Below are 16730 nucleotides of genomic sequence, written 5' to 3'. Positions count from 1 at the left end.
GCCTCCTCTTGTCCAGAATATCCTTCTAGAAGGATGTTTTTTTCTGTTCTTTCTGTCAGAGAATTGTCCCACCCAGCAGTTACAGAGAGGGATATCTGAGGGGTAATGGGTGTTGCCTTGTCATGTATCACTAATGATTCTCCACAGCTGAGCTCTGTGTGAACCCCGGGTGGCTGGAATCCCTGCTCAGCCCAACATGGCTCATCTGGGCTCAGGAAATGCTTGTTAAGTTGGCTGCCTTCTTTTTTTTTTTTTTCTTCCTGGCTTTGTTTCTTCATCAGAACCCGTCTTGTGGTTATTCAGCTGTGACAGTTAGAGCAGAGGGACAACAGGAGCAAGGCACTGCTGGCCAGATCTCTTTCTGACTTCCAGGAAAGTGACAGTTCGTGCTGCTCTCAGACTGCAGACACCTTCCAGTTCTATGTTCTGATGGCCGTCCATGTTGCTCATGGTATCTCTGAGTGTGTAAAGAGGGACCGTATCCTGGTTAGGGCTTTTGTTTTGTTTTGTTTGCTCCACTTCAGTACAAGCTAGAGTCATCTGGGAAGAGGGAACCTCAGTTGAGAAAATGCCTCAATCTGTATGGTCTGTAGGCAGTTCTGAGGGGTGTGGTCTTGATCGATGATTGATGTGGGAAGGCCCAGCCCACTGTGAGGTGGTCTTGGATCTTTCAAGAAAACCATGGGGGTTTCTGAGCTAGCCATGGGGAATAAGCCTGTGAGCAGAACTCTCCAGTCTCTGAACCAGTTCCCACCTCCAGCTTCTTTGAGTTCTTCTCTTCATGATGGACTATAAGGTGAAATAAACCCTTTCCTCCCCAAACTACTTTTGGTCATGATCTTTATCACAGCAGTAGAATCCTAACAAAGATGAGGAAGGAAACTTGATTTCCATGGGAGGATGTGTCAGCTGTGGTCTTTGTCGTTGGCAAGTGACTTTTTCCTGGCTCTTCTGCCTGTAGTATTTTTCAGCTCTGCTAGCCTGATATTTCAGGGTGTAGAATTAAAAAGTCAATGTCAGGTTAGCTGAAGGGCCAGCAGAGCAGTGCACATCAGCTTTGAATCTCAGTGGTCTTGTACTTTACCCCCAATGGGTATCAGTTGTCCCTACAGTGGCTCATGCTTCTCTAGCTCAAAGACCTACCCAGCTAAGGGGATCACCACAGACCTGGTCTGTGCTGGATTTTCTCAGGTGGGGACAGATGGGAATCCTTTATTTTTAGCTCTTCCTGACTCTTATCTTTAAATCTTTAACTGATTTTTTTCTTTCTTTTTTTAGTGTGGTGTGTGTGTGTGTGTGTGTGTGTGTGTGTGTGTGTGTGTGTGTGTTAATGTGCACATGTCCAAATGCATGTGTGTATACATGTGTGCTTGTGGAAATCTGAGGTCACTTCTCAGGAACCTTTTATTCACCCTGTTTTGAGACAGAATCTCTCACTGGGACCTGGACCTTACCAATTAGTCATTTAAAACAAGATTTATGTTTAATTATGTGTTCTCAAGTGCAGTGTCTTCAGAGGCCAGAAGTGGGTTTGGATCCCCTGGAGCTGGAGTTTGACAGTGGTTGTGAGCTATCTGATGTGGGTGCTGGGAATGAAACTGGGTCGTCTTGAAGAGCAGATCTTGTTCTTAACTGCGGGGCCCACCAGTAGACTTGCCTTGTTGGCCAGTGAGCACCTGAAGGATCTTCGTCTGCCTCCTCAGTCCTCGGATTACAAGTCCACACCACTACCCCTTGCTTTCTACATGGATGCTGGAGACTAGACTAAGGTCCTTATGCTTGTATGACAAGCACTTTGCCAACCGAGTCATCTCTCCAGACCTCTAACTTGCTTTCTTTCAAAAGCATCTTTCTCAGCACATACTTAATGCTCAGTGTGATGTAAGTCATCAGAATATGGGCTCTGTAAAAGTAAGAAACGTGAAGTTAAATTTAGAGGTAGGGTCTTCACTTGACATTGTGGTTCCGAAACAATGAATGCAATAAGAACAGGCTGTGTGGGCATTGGCTGTGTGGGCATTGGCTGTGTGGGCATTGGCTGTGTGGTCACTGGCTGTGTGGGCACTGACTGTGTGGGCACTGACTGTGTGGTCACTGGCTGTGTGGTCACTGGCTGTGTGGGCACTGACTGTGTGGTCACTGGCTGTGTGGGCACTGGCTGTGTGGGCACTGGCTGTGTGGGCACTGGCTGTGTGGGCACTGACTGTGTGGTCACTGGCTGTGTGGGCACTGGCTGTGTGGGCACTGGCTGTGTGGGCACTGACTGTGTGGGCACTGACTGTGTGGTCACTGGCTGTGTGGTCACTGGCTGTGTGGGCACTGACTGTGTGGTCACTGGCTGTGTGGGCACTGGCTGTGTGGGCACTGGCTGTGTGGTCACTGGCTGTGTGGGCACTGGCTGTGTGGTCACTGGCTGTGTGGGCACTGGCTGTGTGGTCACTGGCTGTGTGGGCACTGGCTGTGTGGGCACTGGCTGTGTGGTCACTGGCTGTGTGGGCACTGGCTGTGTGGGCACTGACTGTGTGGTCACTGGCTGTGTGGGCACTGGCTGTGTGGGCACTGGCTGTGTGGGCACTGGCTGTGTGGTCACTGGCTGTGTGGGCACTGGCTGTGTGGGCATTGGCTGTCACCTGTATGTGACATACCATGCCAGCCTGCCCAGGCTGCTGAAAAAGTGCCACATGCTGGTGGCCTTCACAGGCTTCACACACTTCCTTTTCCGGTTTCTAGAGGTTAGGGATCAAGCCATGACCAGGACTAGTTTTCTGTGAGGTCTTCCTCCTTGGCTTGCAAACAGTTGGCCCCTCGTGTGTTCTGTGTGTCTGCGTCCTTATTATTGCTCTTCATAAGGGTGACAGTCACATTTGACAATAGCTTGTTCTAGCAACCTTATTTTACTTAATTAACTTCTTTACAAACCTGTCTTCAGAGCTAGAGAGCTGGCTCAGCGGTGAAGAGGACCTGGCTTGGGTTCCACCCACCCACATGGCAGATCACAGCCATATGTGTCTTAGTTCTAAGGGATCTGATTCCCTCTTCTGAGCTCCATGGGCATCAGACAAAACTTGCTTTGTATACACACACGTAGGCAAGATACCCATAAACATAAATAAAAACCAGAAACAGCCTATTACCAAATACCGTTCCGTTCTGAGATTCTGGAGGTTGGGCCGCATGAGGATTCAATCCATAGCATGTGTTATGATCCGTCTTTTCCTGTTCCAGTTTGTCCTTGCTGTCCTAGCCCGCGCCATCCCATCCATTCTTAGGGTGCCAGTCACTACCCACCAAACTAGTTTTCATATCTCCTAAAGAAGTTATTGTAGCTTAGGGTGTCACACACTGCTTTGTCGCTGGTTTTGGAGTGGCGGTGGTGTAGACACAGAGTCCATACATTAGAGGAATGTCTTGTACAACCCAGCATGTCCAGTGACCGGCGCCATTTTTGTACACACCTGAGCCCCCCGGACAAGTGCAGTTAGCTTGGGTCATGACTCTCAGCTGTTGCTGGTGCCCTCCTTCAGTGGTCTCAGGAAGGAGTTATCAGCGGAGGCTTATTTGGAAACCATTTTACAAAGGGATCGAAGTAACTTAAAATTAATAGTGCTTATTAAGTGAACTCTAAGTGGTAAGTATCGATTTTAGCTGGTAAAAAGCACACAGAGCCAATTGTCTTCAGAAAGCCGAGGGTTCATTTCCTGGCTGGCTGTCCAGGCAGCCTCTTCCAGTGAGGTCTCAGGAGCCTCACAGCTCCTGCCAGGGCTTCTAAGAACCTGTGTTCTGAGCTGCAGGGTGCAGCAGAACTCATGTGCCACTTGTCCACCAGCAGCCCTAAGGTGCATGCCACCTAAGAAATGCCAGTCTCCACAGAAGGCTGGTTTGGAAAAGGGTCCCACAGCGGGTGAGGGACTGGTTTCCTGTGCCCACACTTGAACAGGTGGCCATTCTTCCCTACCCATTGCTATCCAGGGGCTCTCCTAACATTTTAATCTTATTTTATCTATTTTCAGGGAGCTTTGAGTGGCACCAGGGAGGCCACAGATATCCAGGCACTTGTGAGTGTGTGTGCCCAGTGCTACAGCTTGGAGCACGGTGTTTGCCTGGGCTCTGAGAATTTGGAGTCCACAGACCAACCCTGTGAAAGTTGACAGTGTGGAGCTTGTGATGAGGACCACCACAGGCCAAAGCAGAGAGATCTCATGTCCTGGGTCACTGACCTTCCAGAAGCCATAAGGTTGTAGGTGAGCCTAGGAACAGGGCTGGGCATCTGAGGTGGCAGCAGAGACCAGCTCTTTTACCTCTGAGGTGACCCAGTGATTTGAGTGGTGGTGACTTACTCTGTGCTCTGGGGCTTCGCGATCTGATCCCTGTGTTCTGATGTTGACAAAGTTTATAGTGTGAGCACCCAAATGTTCAGCCCTGTCCTATCTCCAAGAAGCCTAGCAGGTGGGTTTTTGAACCCCATGCCTGCGTCTGTAGCCAGTATGTGGGCACAGGCCCCACACCATACTCTCCTTGTCTGCCTCTAGGGTCAAGGTTGATCAGCTGCTAGGTACACCCACCCTGTTGGTGTGCCATGGCCCTGGCTCTAATTAGTTTTCTCACCTGCTTAGTGTTTATCTATTGATAGACCCCTCTGTCTTGGCTCAAGCGTAGCCAGGAGGAGGTGATCCACCCTTGTCTTGCCAGAGCCTCAGTGCTCAAAGCGTGTCTGTGGTGGTGGTTATCAGGCACTCTATGTGCCGGGCTCTGTGTGCACCGTCATGCTCCCAGGCCACTTCAGCTCGAGAGTCCTCTTTTACAAGGTAGGCATTGAGATGCGGGGGTGGGGGGTGGGGGGAGGGGGATGGAGGGAGTGAAAGGGGGGAGGGAGGGAGGGAGGGAAAGAGGGAGGGAGAGAAGGAGAGAGATAGAGATCAGCTCTTCTGGTAGGGCCTGGAGGACCCTGGAATTACAGCTTGGCCATTCTGCCCCACAGAGGGATTAAGTAGCCTTTGGTGTGGCCACATTGTCAATGAGCTGCACTCACTGGATGTGACAGAGCAGAAAGGACTCAGTGTGTGCCTGCTATCTCTGCTGTGTCCCCATGAGGAGATGGTCTGTCAACTCGGACCCAGTAGTGGTTCGAGAGAAGAGTTGGGTGAGATTCAGATTTAATTCATCCAACCACCCTTCATTCCACTCATGCTATGGAGCCCAAAGAGAATGCATTAAAAGTTTGTCATCCATCCTAGGTCTTGAGCCAGACCTCAGCCTCAGGCTTCTTGGGGCTGGGGAAGGCAGGGTTTGAATGTAGACGTTACTTTTCTAAGTGGCCCCAGAGGTTTCATCTGCTCCACTTTGCTGGGCTATAGCACAGTGCAGCGGAGGCCAGGGAGCCCCAGCAGTCCACACTGCTGGACAGTTTGTTGCAGCATGTGGTCTCCCTGTCCTAAAATCCAAAAGGAGCTGAGTGCCCTCGGGATGTGACTCAGGGCCATCATTTTTAGATCACCTGTGTCACCTTGGGGAAGAAAACCAAGCAGTTGCAAGAGAAGTTTTGGTTCAAGAAACATCACAAAATTAGTTATACATCAAAGACAATGATTTGTTTTGAAAAAGCTTATTAACAACGGTAATTATAGAGAAGGTCAACGGAGGCATAAATTAAAAACATCTTTGAAGATTTATTGCAGGGGTTTAAGAGTAGAGCTCCTGCTCTGCTCAAATTATACTTTGTGATTTAAAGCAAAATATTTGCTGGTGTTTTTGTGACATTAGATCATGGTTCATGACCTTTGAGGGTCAACCCCCAGTGTCTTACCTTGTCACCCTGTGTTTCTGCTTTTCACCAAGGATGCCATCACTGTCCTGTTCTTAGAGTCACTTTGTCTCGCTCTTTTGTGTCCTCTGTTGGCTATTCGGATGCTCCAGCTTCTGTCCTCTGGGATGCCTCTCTTCCACTTTGTAGTCACAGCCCTCAGTCAGACACTCGTCCCTGTTACTTGGTTCAGAGCAGAAGCCTCAAATATCTGCTTCAGTCTCCTGGGTCTGCTCTTTCTCGTCACTGTTCACAGTGACGCTGGGTCCCTCTCCTTGACGTGTGAGCTGAGCACGCTGCAGCAACAGCCCCTCACTGGTTCAGTGCCATCTCAAAGGCATCATGATTGACACTATCATCTTAGCCTGGTCTCTTGTGTTCCCAGCCATCCCTTGGCTACTGTATGCATCTCAGGCAGTCTTTGATTCTCAAAGCGTGCTGTGTGGTTTGCATGTTGCTCCTGTGGTAGTGGGCCCCCTTCTGTTAAGAAGCCCATAGTGTCTTCCTCTCCGTGTCCTTGGTTTTGGTAGTTCTCATCATTTTGTCACATCCCATCTAATTTACTCACGAGGTTACAGGCTTTCTGGGGACAGGGACCACGCTTACCCCTCATTTGGCAGTGATTTTACCTAGAAAGTGGCCAAGATTTACAGAACTAAGTTAACTGAACATTGTCGTTCTTTAAGCTGTGTCTTAGACTGAATTAAGTGAGACTCCAGCAGCAGCGAGACAAAGGCAGCCGGACAGTGTGCTGTTCTTGAAGAACCCAGGTGGGACCTGCCTCAGACAATGCTCAGCATCGACATAGTGTTGAGTGATGCAAAGAAAGAGGTTGTGGGGAGGTGGAAGGCATGTGGTGTTGGCAGGAACTTTTTTTAAAAAAAGATTTATTTATTTATTACATATGAGTATACTGTAGCTAGGCACACCAGAAGAGGTCATCAGATCTCATTGCAGATGGTTGTGAGCCACTATGTGGTTGCTGGGATTTGAACTCAGGACCTTTGGAAGAGCAGTCGGAGCTCTTAACCCTTGAGCCATCTCTCTAGCCCAGGAGGAACTTTTTATACTTCATGTCCTTCCTCCACAGACCAGGAATAGCTTTGGCTTTCCTTAGCCTTGCTCTAACAGAGACAATGAACTTTACTTTTTTCCCCTCTATAATGTGGCATTAAGTTTATTTTGAACATGGGAACACATGGTGGTGGTGGCGGCGGGGGAGAGAGACAGAGACACAGAGAGAAAGGGAGAGAGACCGAGAGAGAGAGACAGAGAGAAAGGGAGGGAGACCTTTACTTTTGACAAAGTTTTGGAGACAGCCGGAGGAGTCAGTGATGTGCACAGGGTGTTAAGCACAGAGCCTGGTATGCAGACAGGAACAGGAAGCAGAGGGATTACATCTCAACTGCACACAGGAAACAGGAAACTGGGAGTGGGGCAAGGCTATGAATTTACTTCCTCCAGCAAGGCTGCATGTCCTAGAATTTTCACAACTTCCCTAAATAACCACATCTGGAGATAAGTGTTCAAGCAAGCCTCCGGGGACACTCAAACCAGCACACATGACTAAAACATAGCATAACTGAGGTGCTCTGTGTTACTAAATCTTTAATAATTGCTGTCGTACGTGGCTGAGTCAGTTCACAGTTAGTCACAGCTAGTTTTACCTGACCAGCACTCCACTGCAGATGTGCACATTCCCGGTTATCTACCAAGTCTTTGTCAGGCATTTCCTCCTTTCCAGTGCTATATTAAAACCCCTGGGGAACTTAAAAGTTTTTCTAGGTAGCAGTTTAAATGGATAATTATGTAATAAGCTGACAGCTTAACATAATTGTCTTTCTTTTTGGTGGAATCTGTTTGTGTACTTGAAAGGAACATAGAGGAGTAGTGAATCTCTCGGTAGCTTGAATGATTGCTTATCAGGGACTCCAGCCTGTTGCCAAGTAGATAAGTCAGGAGCAGATGTAGGGAAATGTCTGTGGGAGGCGGCTCACGTGGCCATGTGCTTATCACATCACATCAGGATTCGCTTAGGAAAAGGCTTGTTTCCTTGTTTTCCTGACAGGGCTTAGGTGCATCCATGGCTGTGTGTTATTAATCTTTGTCACGGTGACAGATGACTTTTTCCTCCTCTAAAGGTGGCCTGTCCTGCAGAAGGGAGAAAAGCTGAGTTCATTTCTCTTGCCATGTGGGTTGTTGAAGTCAGGGCTGGTGGCATTTTCTTAAGCTGAGGCAGGATTGTGGATTTAAGGACAACCTGGACTATGTGTTGAGACTCTGTGTGTGTGTGCACGCGTACACGCGCTCATGTGTGTGTCCCCATCCTTTATTCCTGGGGAGCTGATTGGAATTTCTGTCCCGAAGGTTTATTGATAATTTTACGAATCAGTTTTTTTACATTAATTAATCAATTAGTTGTTTGCATATATGCACATGCTTTCATGCCAAAGCGTGTGTGTAGAAGTCAGAGGGAGCTTTGTGAGCCAGGTTTTTCCTTCACCATACTGGTATAGCCTAGATCTTCAGGCTTGGTGGCAAGTGTCTTACTGGCACAGAAACTGACTTTGCTGTTGAGCTCCTTCTTTTATAATTTATTGATTTTTTCCTTCTGTACTTACTTTGAGTATAATTTTATTTACTTCCTAAATTTTACAGTGGACAGCTAAATAGTTGGCTTTAGACTCTTATGTTTTCCTAAGAATCATTTTAAAGTATAATATCTAATTAATTAAGAGATTTATAATGTTTTGATGATCTTTACTTATTCTTCTCCAGTCCTCTCCCTAACGCCTCCCAGATCCACTCAAACGCCCCACCCACTGAGTTCAATACGTATGGCCCGTATACTTCTGGGTGTGGGGCCATCTGCTGGAAGTCGGTTTACCTACTAAGGGCCAAATTCTTAAAACGGACTCCCCCCTCCCCTGAGGCCATCAGTTGACAATAGCTTCTCAGGGGTGGAGATTCATAAAGCCTTCCCTGCTCCATGATAGAAATTGTGCAAGTCAACATAGCTGCTGTGAGTTCATGAGTGCAGTGGCCTGGCATGTCCAGATGTCACCGTTTTGCTCTGGTCTTCCCTGACCTTTGACCCTTACAATTTTGCCACCCCTCTTCTGTGATGACACTTAAGCCTTGGTGTGTGCAGGTGTAGCAGAGGTGGCCCATTCGTGGCTGAGCAAAAGCCATTGACATGTATTCTCTGTGTTTCGACCAGTTGCGAGTTTTGGTATCAACTGTCATCCACTGCATAGCAGAGCTTCTCTGATGAGACCTGTGTAGTTTGAATAACAATGACTTCTATAAGCTTGTATATTAGAATAGCTTAGTCATCCCAGAGTAGCACTATTTGAGAAGGATTGGGAGGTGTGGCCCTGTTGGAGTAGGTGTAACCTTGTTAGAGGAGCTGTGTCGCTGGGGGTGGGCCTTGAGTTTTCAAAAGCCATGTCAGGTCCACTGTCTCTCAGCCTACAGATCAGAATTTAGCTCTCAGCTACTACTCCTGTCCCTGTTTACATGCTGCCATGTCCTGCTATGACAAAAATGAACTAAGCTTCTGAAACTATAAGCAAGCTTCCAATTAAATGCTTTCTTTAATATGAATTACATTGGTCATGGTGTCTCTTCACAGCAGTAGAACAGTGACAAAGGCTGCATGCTGCATTAATCTTCCTGTTTAAAAGGTAGTTTGATATGTTTATTCAGCAAAATAATAGTAGTAGGTTCACTCTAGGGCCTGTGAACTATCCAGCCATGGGTTCTTGACTAGATTTACTATGCCATTCATTTTTCCTCCTGTGGAGTTTCAATTTAATCAGAAAGTGTTAAGTTACCCTCATAGCATTTTTGGCATTGGTAGCCCAGCCCCATTGACACACCTCTTCCCACAAGGCCACACCTACTTCAAGAAGGTTATAGCTCCCAATCCTTCCCAAACAGTTCCACCAACTGGGGCCTTGAGTTTTCAAAAGCCATGTCAGGTCCACTGTCTCTCAGCCTTCAATTTTCAGTATTCAAATATACAAATATACAAGCCTATGGGGGTCATTTTTGTTCAAACTACCACAATGTGTTTCAATTTACATCCAGAGGATTTGAAAAATGTCACTTCTGTTTTGTCTGGCAGTGGATGTATATGTCTTATAGGTATGTATGTTTGTGTGTATGCCATGTGTGTGTCTTGTGTATGTGTGTGTGTGTGTGTGTGTGTGTGTATGTATGCATGTTGGAGTGTGTGTGTATCTTGAGGATTTGTACAGCATTTCTGCTTGACTTTGGGCATTTAGGGACTTTAAGATCTGGTGTTATGGATTTCTGTTTCAATATTGTCATGGTTAGAGAATATACTCTGTATGACTTCAGTCTTTTAATTTTACTGAGATTCATTTATGGCAGGGTATGTGGTACATCTTGGTGAATGGCCCACAAGTGCTAAGAAGGGTCTGGCTTCTCCAGTGATGGCTGTGGTGCTCCATAAACGTCAGTTCAGAGAAGATGATGGTTTCTGTTCATTATTTTAAAGGGATGATTATAACTGCAAAGTTTAGGACAATTGCAAAATCTCCCTTATTTTTTATTGTGTATATTTGAGGCTTGTAATGGGTGCTAAGGGACGCTATAGGCAGTAAAGTGCTTACAGTAGTCAAGCAGGTGAATATATCAGCCAATTTACGTACTGACTTCTTGAGACAGAACAGTTAAAACCAGCTTAATGAAAAATCTCTAATACACCATTTCAATTCCCTCCTCATGGGTGCCATGGCTCTCCAGACTGTTTGTTATACTTCTGTTTGCATTCTTCACCCTTCATTCCCTCACCAGCCCACGGCTAGAACCACTGAGTTGTTTTTCTTCCCTTCAATTATGTAGCATTTCCCTTCTGATTCTGCCATGTTTCCTTCAGCATAGTGTCTGGGTCCGTCCATATTTTAGCAGGTGGCACATTGTCCTTTTACAAGCCAAATAATATTCTAGTATGCTCTTATTACTTATTTGCTTACTTCTTTAGTGTGTGTGGTGTATGTATGGATACATGCACATGTATGTGTTTAATGTGTGTGGTGTATGTGGATACATGCACATGCGTGTGTATACACAGAAACTAAAGGGGGACGTTGTCTTCCGCCATAATTATATTGGGGGCTAGGAGATCTCACTGAGTCTGGAGTTGTCTGACTGGCTGGGATCGTCTCCCAGGGATCCTCTTAGCTCCGTCTCCCCAGTGCCAGGATCACAGGAGCACTCTGCCATTCCTTTTTTTTTTTTAATTTTCTTTTTGTATTTGTATGTACATCTGTGTATGTAATGTGTGTTGTGTATAGTGCCCATGTGCAGGCCAGGCCAAGTGTGAACATGGGTGCTAGGAATCTGAATCCTGGTCCTCACGGCACCTCCCACCCCCTCCTCAGCATGCCTGGTATGCACACCACACTGTCCATATATACTCTTCACACCAGCAGATCTTTAGGTTGTTTGTATACTGAGCAGGTGCTGATGTCACTCGGGGAGTCTCATGTGGATGTGACTGTGGCTTCTTTAAGAGGCACCTTGTTATTTTCTGTGTTACTGTGTCAGGCTGGAAGCCCGTCAGCAGTGCAGCGGAGTTTGCTGTTCTCTGTACCCTCAGCATGTTTCTGTGTTTAAGCCCCAGCTATGTTCCTCAAGGAGGCAGCTGCTGGAGTACCTCAAAGAACCATCATGTTCTTCACTTGTGATGGGAGCCTCCCTTGCGGACCAGCCCCGATTGCTCCAGACCAAGCTAAACAATAGCCACCCTCTTCCGCTTTGTCTGCTAAGTCCACATTCTATTTTGCTTCATCCTCAGAAAAGAAAGATGTGACTCAAAGCCTGGAGAACTATACCGCCAAGTGTCCCGGGACAATGGAGCCCATCAGCCTCCCGGATGGCCTCACGCTTCCTCCTGTGCCCTTTACCAAGCTGCCCATTGTCAGGTGAGGTGGTGGGCAGGGTGTGGGGTAAGCCTCAAGGTTGCTCACGTTCAGGCCTTCAGAAGAGTCTTGCTGTTGGCTCATGACTTCAGGTTTTAAAAAGTTGTTCTTTATTTTTGATAATTCTATACATGTATGCAATGCAATATGAAAATATCTACCCTGGCTCAGTGGTTAAGAGTACTGACTGCTCTTCCAGAGGTTCTGAGTTCGAACCCCAGCACCCACATGATGGCTCACAACCATCTGTGATAGGATCCGATGCCCTTTTCTGTGTGTCTGAAGACAGCGACCGTGTACTCACATATATAAAATAAATACATCTTAAAAGAAAACATCTACCCTCTTTTTCTTTTCTAACTCTGCTCATATTCCTCTCCCTTAACCCTCACCCCCATCTTTATGGCTTATAACCTGCTTAAGATTGACCTCAGGTCTTAGTGACAGGAGCTTATCGAACTGAGGCAGTGGTGTTCTGTAGCTGCTGTGGTCCATGCCCATTGAGTGGGCAGATGGCACCCTGCTGACTTCTAGTCCAAGATGAAAAGCGCCCAGACCTGGGCATCTCCTGCTCACAGGTGTGGGTTGACTTCCGCTACTATTCAGGAACAGAAGCGTTTCTCCTTCCGGCGTCTTTGCTGCCGTCAGGGCCCATCAGTACCTTGGGATATCCAGGCCATGCGCTGTTGCACCAGTGTGAACCTGGACCCATGGGCCTCCAACACACACAGATCTTACAGAGGAACGTCCACATCAGAAGGATTTGTCAGAAGGCAGTCACAGGGTAGCGTTTTGCTGTGGAGCAGAAGTGTACCGTTCTGGGGTTCCCCTCTGTGGGCACACCTTTCATCTGTTGGTATATGCCCTGGGCCTTGCTGTGGAGGAGCCTGGGCTCCCCTTGCAACCTGTGGTGTTCTAGGAGTACGTACTCAGCCCTCTCTGGGTGTCTGTTACTGATAATAGATTTCAGGGAAGCACCACATGAATTTTGCTTCTACCTCCTTGAATGGTAGAGTTACAAATTAACTTTCTAGCCAGGCATTGTGAAACACACCTTTAATCCCAGCACTCAGGAGGCAGAGACAGGTGGATCCCTGGGTTCAAGGCCAGCCTGGTCTACATAGTGAGTTCCAAGATAGCCAGGACTATAAAAAAAAACCCAAACAAACAAACAAACAACTCCCCCAAACCTCCCTTGAAAACCCAAAACAATAACAAAAATCCAATAACAACTTAATTTTCCTTTCTGTGTTGTTTGAGTGAAATCTAGAACCTTTCACATACTAGGCAATTGGTTGATTACTGAGTCTTCTTCTCAGCAGAAGACTGTAAGCAGGCTCTGGGGCTTCCTTAGGCTAGATTCTCACTCCATAATGGGGTTCTGTTTCTGTTAAAAGGATCTCACCTGCAGGCCGGAGGCAGGGCACACTGTTCCTCTCTAGGGTGTGTTGTCTTTAATCTGACAGCAGTTAGAAAGAAAAGGTGGTTCTGTCCATCCATCCATCCACTTACATATCTACCCATCCACTCATTCATCCATCTGCTCACTTACCCACATACCCACTAACCAATCACGAACCCATCCACTTACCTACACACCCACTGTCTGCTCATCTGTCAGTCTGCTTACCCATCAATATAGCTATGAGCTCAGGTCCTCTCTTATGTCTCACCATAGAGTCTATTTTATCCCCATCTGATATTCAGACTGTGGTGTAGTTCTCGGAGCCACTTCAGACTGGCACCTTGGTCTTTGGCCTGGGCCACTCATTCCTGGGGACTCCAGGGAATGAAGCAGTTTAGCTCTTGGTCACCTGGATGCTCAGCCACACAGTTGAGGACACTAAGAATGACAGATGTCATGTTGAGGCATCAAGTGTTCCTTCATGACTGACTCCTTCCACGAGTGTGCTCCTGCAGGGATTAGGCAACAGAATCCGGAGCTGTGTTCTCAGGCCTCAACACAAATGGGGGACCCATCTTACTGGCACTCTCTGTATCTGTATCTGGCCTCTGGCAGGTGCCCTTGCTTCTGTTCTGTTGCTATAATATGACAACTGGTGCAAAAAAATTTAAGGGAGAAAAGGGTCTTTTGGCTTCAACTTCATGTTGTGCATGTTTGGCATTTTCAGGTTACAGACCATCATTTTGGGAAAGTCAAGGAGGGAAATGCAGCACCTAGTTATATTCAGAGTCAAGAGTAGAGAGAGTGCATGCGTGTTTCCTGTTCAAGCTGGGTTTTCTACTCTTCAGCCACTCAGGACCCAAGCTCAGGGAATGGTGTTGCCCTCTTCTAGGCTGGCTCTTCCCAGGTTATTTACTAAAAACAGCATAGTCCTTCTCAGACATGCTCACAGTAGAACCTGTTCTAGACAAACCTTCATCAAGAGTCTTTCCCCAGCAAATCTGTGTAGAGTCATAGATAGCCCCTGTAGGTGGAGTTGTCACTTTTGAAACCCCTGGTCCCCTTGATGACATCCCCATCTCCACTCGATGAAAAAGACAGTGCAAAAGCTGTGAACTTGGCCAGCATTTCCATAGAAATGAACTGGGGGCTACTAGAATATATGAAACATGAGTCAGTTTTCTGTTACTGTGACAAAGTACCTGAGACAAAGCATTTAGAGTAGAAAGGGTTTATTCTGCTTCATTGCTTCAGGTTTTGGTTTGTGGTCCCTTAGCTCTGTGCCAGACAGTGCAGCATAGCAGAGGCATGTGGAGAAGAGAGTTGTTCACCTGGTAGCTGGAAAGCAGAGAGAGGTGGGCATGTGGGGGACAGGGTCTTGGGACAACATACACACTTTAAGGACACATCCCTTTGGGCCTGTTTCCTCTGTCTAGGTCCCAGCTCTAGCAGGCTGTTCCACTGTGAATTCATCATTGGATTAACACACCAGTGGAACAAGTGTGGAATTTTTTAGTGTAGCCTCCCAACAGGGCGGCAGAACCAAGTCTTCAGCACAGGAGCCTTTGGATGCTTCCTGTTGGAACCGTACTAAACTCTACATCAAAGCAGACTTCATCAGTTTAGTACTGAGAACTTTAGGGGAAGGGAGTGAGAGTGACCCCTGGAGTTGGGGAAGAGCTTGGTGGTGTGAATACTGAGAACCACAGTTCCCTGCTCTGCAATACTGCTTCACAGTAGGTTGTTTAACAAGTAGTCATTTCAGTGAGTAAGATTTTAGGGGTGTTGTGTAGATAGTTACAAGCTATCAGAGACACCTCAAAACTACTATCTCTTGGTTTTACAATAGTTAATGCCTTTCTCCAGAGACCTTTCTTGGTTCTTGATGATAAAATGAAAAGGGTTACTTGAAAGCATGAACGAGGCATACCCCAAATGTCAAGTAATTATGATGCAGGTTAATAAGAGCCAAACACATTCCTGTTTAATTCTGAACCGAAATTCATTTAATGAAAATGTGTACTCAGTAGTCAAGATGAGCAGGTCTCTGGCCACCTATGGGGTTCAGCAATGATCAGGAATGATGTCATCTTCTAATGACATCACTGCCACAGTGTGTGGGTGCAGCAGAGGGTAGCCAGTGAAGACCAAAGCATTCCTGTAGAACTCTGCACAGGGGGAATAAAGGGCAGCCAAGATGACCTTAAACTTCTGGTCCTTCTGTCTCTACTGGCCAGTGTTGGGATTTATAGGCCTGCACTACCACACCTAGCATGTTGTAGATTATCCAAGAAGAACTTAGCATAGGGTTCATGAGTGTTTGTAGCTGGCTATCAGCCAACGACTACCTGTCCCCACAAGAGTGGCTTGGGAGTGTTTAGCTTGAGCTTTGCACTGGAGCATGGGCCAGAAGCTGTGAGAGAGCTGACCTGCGTTTCCCCTGGGTATAGAGTGGAGAATGAGAAGGCAAAGAGGAAGGGCTCCATTAGTTCCCGTGCCTTCCTGCTCAAGTGGCGTGCTGTCAACCACTGCCCTAGTTAGCATTCCACTGTTGCTCAGCGTGATCCCCATTAGCCACAGGATGCCAAGGAGAGTCAGGATTCTGAAATGTCAGCCGTCTCCAAATGGAATGTATGAAGAGAATCTCATCCTGGACACTCATCTCTCGGATGCTGCTTTGGTCACAGGAGCTTTGTCTGGCAAATCCAGCATCATTTGCTCAGCAGAGATTCAGGCTAAATGAATGACGTGAGCTTCAAGTCAGGTGCCTCCTTTGATGGTTTTTCTTGAAGGCACATCTTATAAAATGCAAAAGGTTGAGTCATGAGTGTACACGTGATTAGTTACAGGGTCACTTTTCTGGCTGACCGTATCCTCAGAATTCTTTGACATATGCTACAAACCAACCATTTGTCAGTTTAATTGAAGGACTCCTGAAAATTCCCACCCATATGGGACTATGATATGACATAGAAAGTGTCCCTCGTTCTGAGAGCCCTGAGTTGTCTCACCCTCAAGTATACACTCAAGTTGGTGGGCGTTGCCTGGTATGGCACCCAGCAGTGTGGTCATAGCGAGCATCAAGCATCAAGACTTAGCATCTCTTTTCCTGTGTCCAGCACTGCCATTTTGACCAGCAGCCATTCTCTGTTGTCAAACAGTCATTATCTTAAGACTGGGAAAGGAGGGAAGGCTTTGCTGACCTACTGTGTGCAGGTGCCATGGCAAGAACCAACATGTTACCTCAGGCAGTCCCATGATGCCCTGCAAGAGATCTGAAGGCCACCCTCCCCTTTCTGTCTTCAGATGGGAAAGAGGGTGGTAGGCATGAGTCAGGTCAAGTGTGTGAGCTGTCCCTAGCTATAAGTCTCTTTCATGGGATGGCATGGATTAACACATACAGATCAATACAGATTATACACTGTCTGTAGCGTGCAGGCTGCCCAGAGAGCTAGACCAAGAAGTATGTGTGCAGGCTTCTCAACTTCCATCCCTCTGGGTGGGTGTTGAGGGAGGGCAGGGTCAGGTTGGCTCTGTTTTCAAAGAATCATCCCTGCCTATGAAAACTGGGGGG

At 47.1% G+C, this 16730-nt stretch overlaps 1 protein-coding gene across 7 annotated transcripts in view; it reads left to right on the top strand.

Moving 5' to 3' along the window:
- Nucleotides 1-16730, top strand: part of TRAPPC9 (trafficking protein particle complex subunit 9) — a 427690-nt gene that overhangs the window by 67248 nt on the left and 343712 nt on the right. For all 7 annotated transcript variants that reach the window (XM_080939655.1, XM_080939654.1, XM_080939652.1 and 4 more), the window contains one exon: nt 11628-11754. In XM_080939655.1, coding sequence (XP_080795781.1) covers nt 11628-11754 — 127 coding nt within the window. The remainder of the gene's footprint in view (nt 1-11627; nt 11755-16730) is intronic.

This window comes from Micromys minutus (assembly GCF_963924665.1).
Source record: "Micromys minutus genome assembly, chromosome: 27".
In the NCBI taxonomy this organism is placed as follows: Eukaryota; Metazoa; Chordata; class Mammalia; order Rodentia; family Muridae; genus Micromys; species Micromys minutus.
The sequence above is the reverse complement of the archived record's forward strand: the minus strand, read 5'-3'. Positions and strand labels throughout refer to the sequence as shown.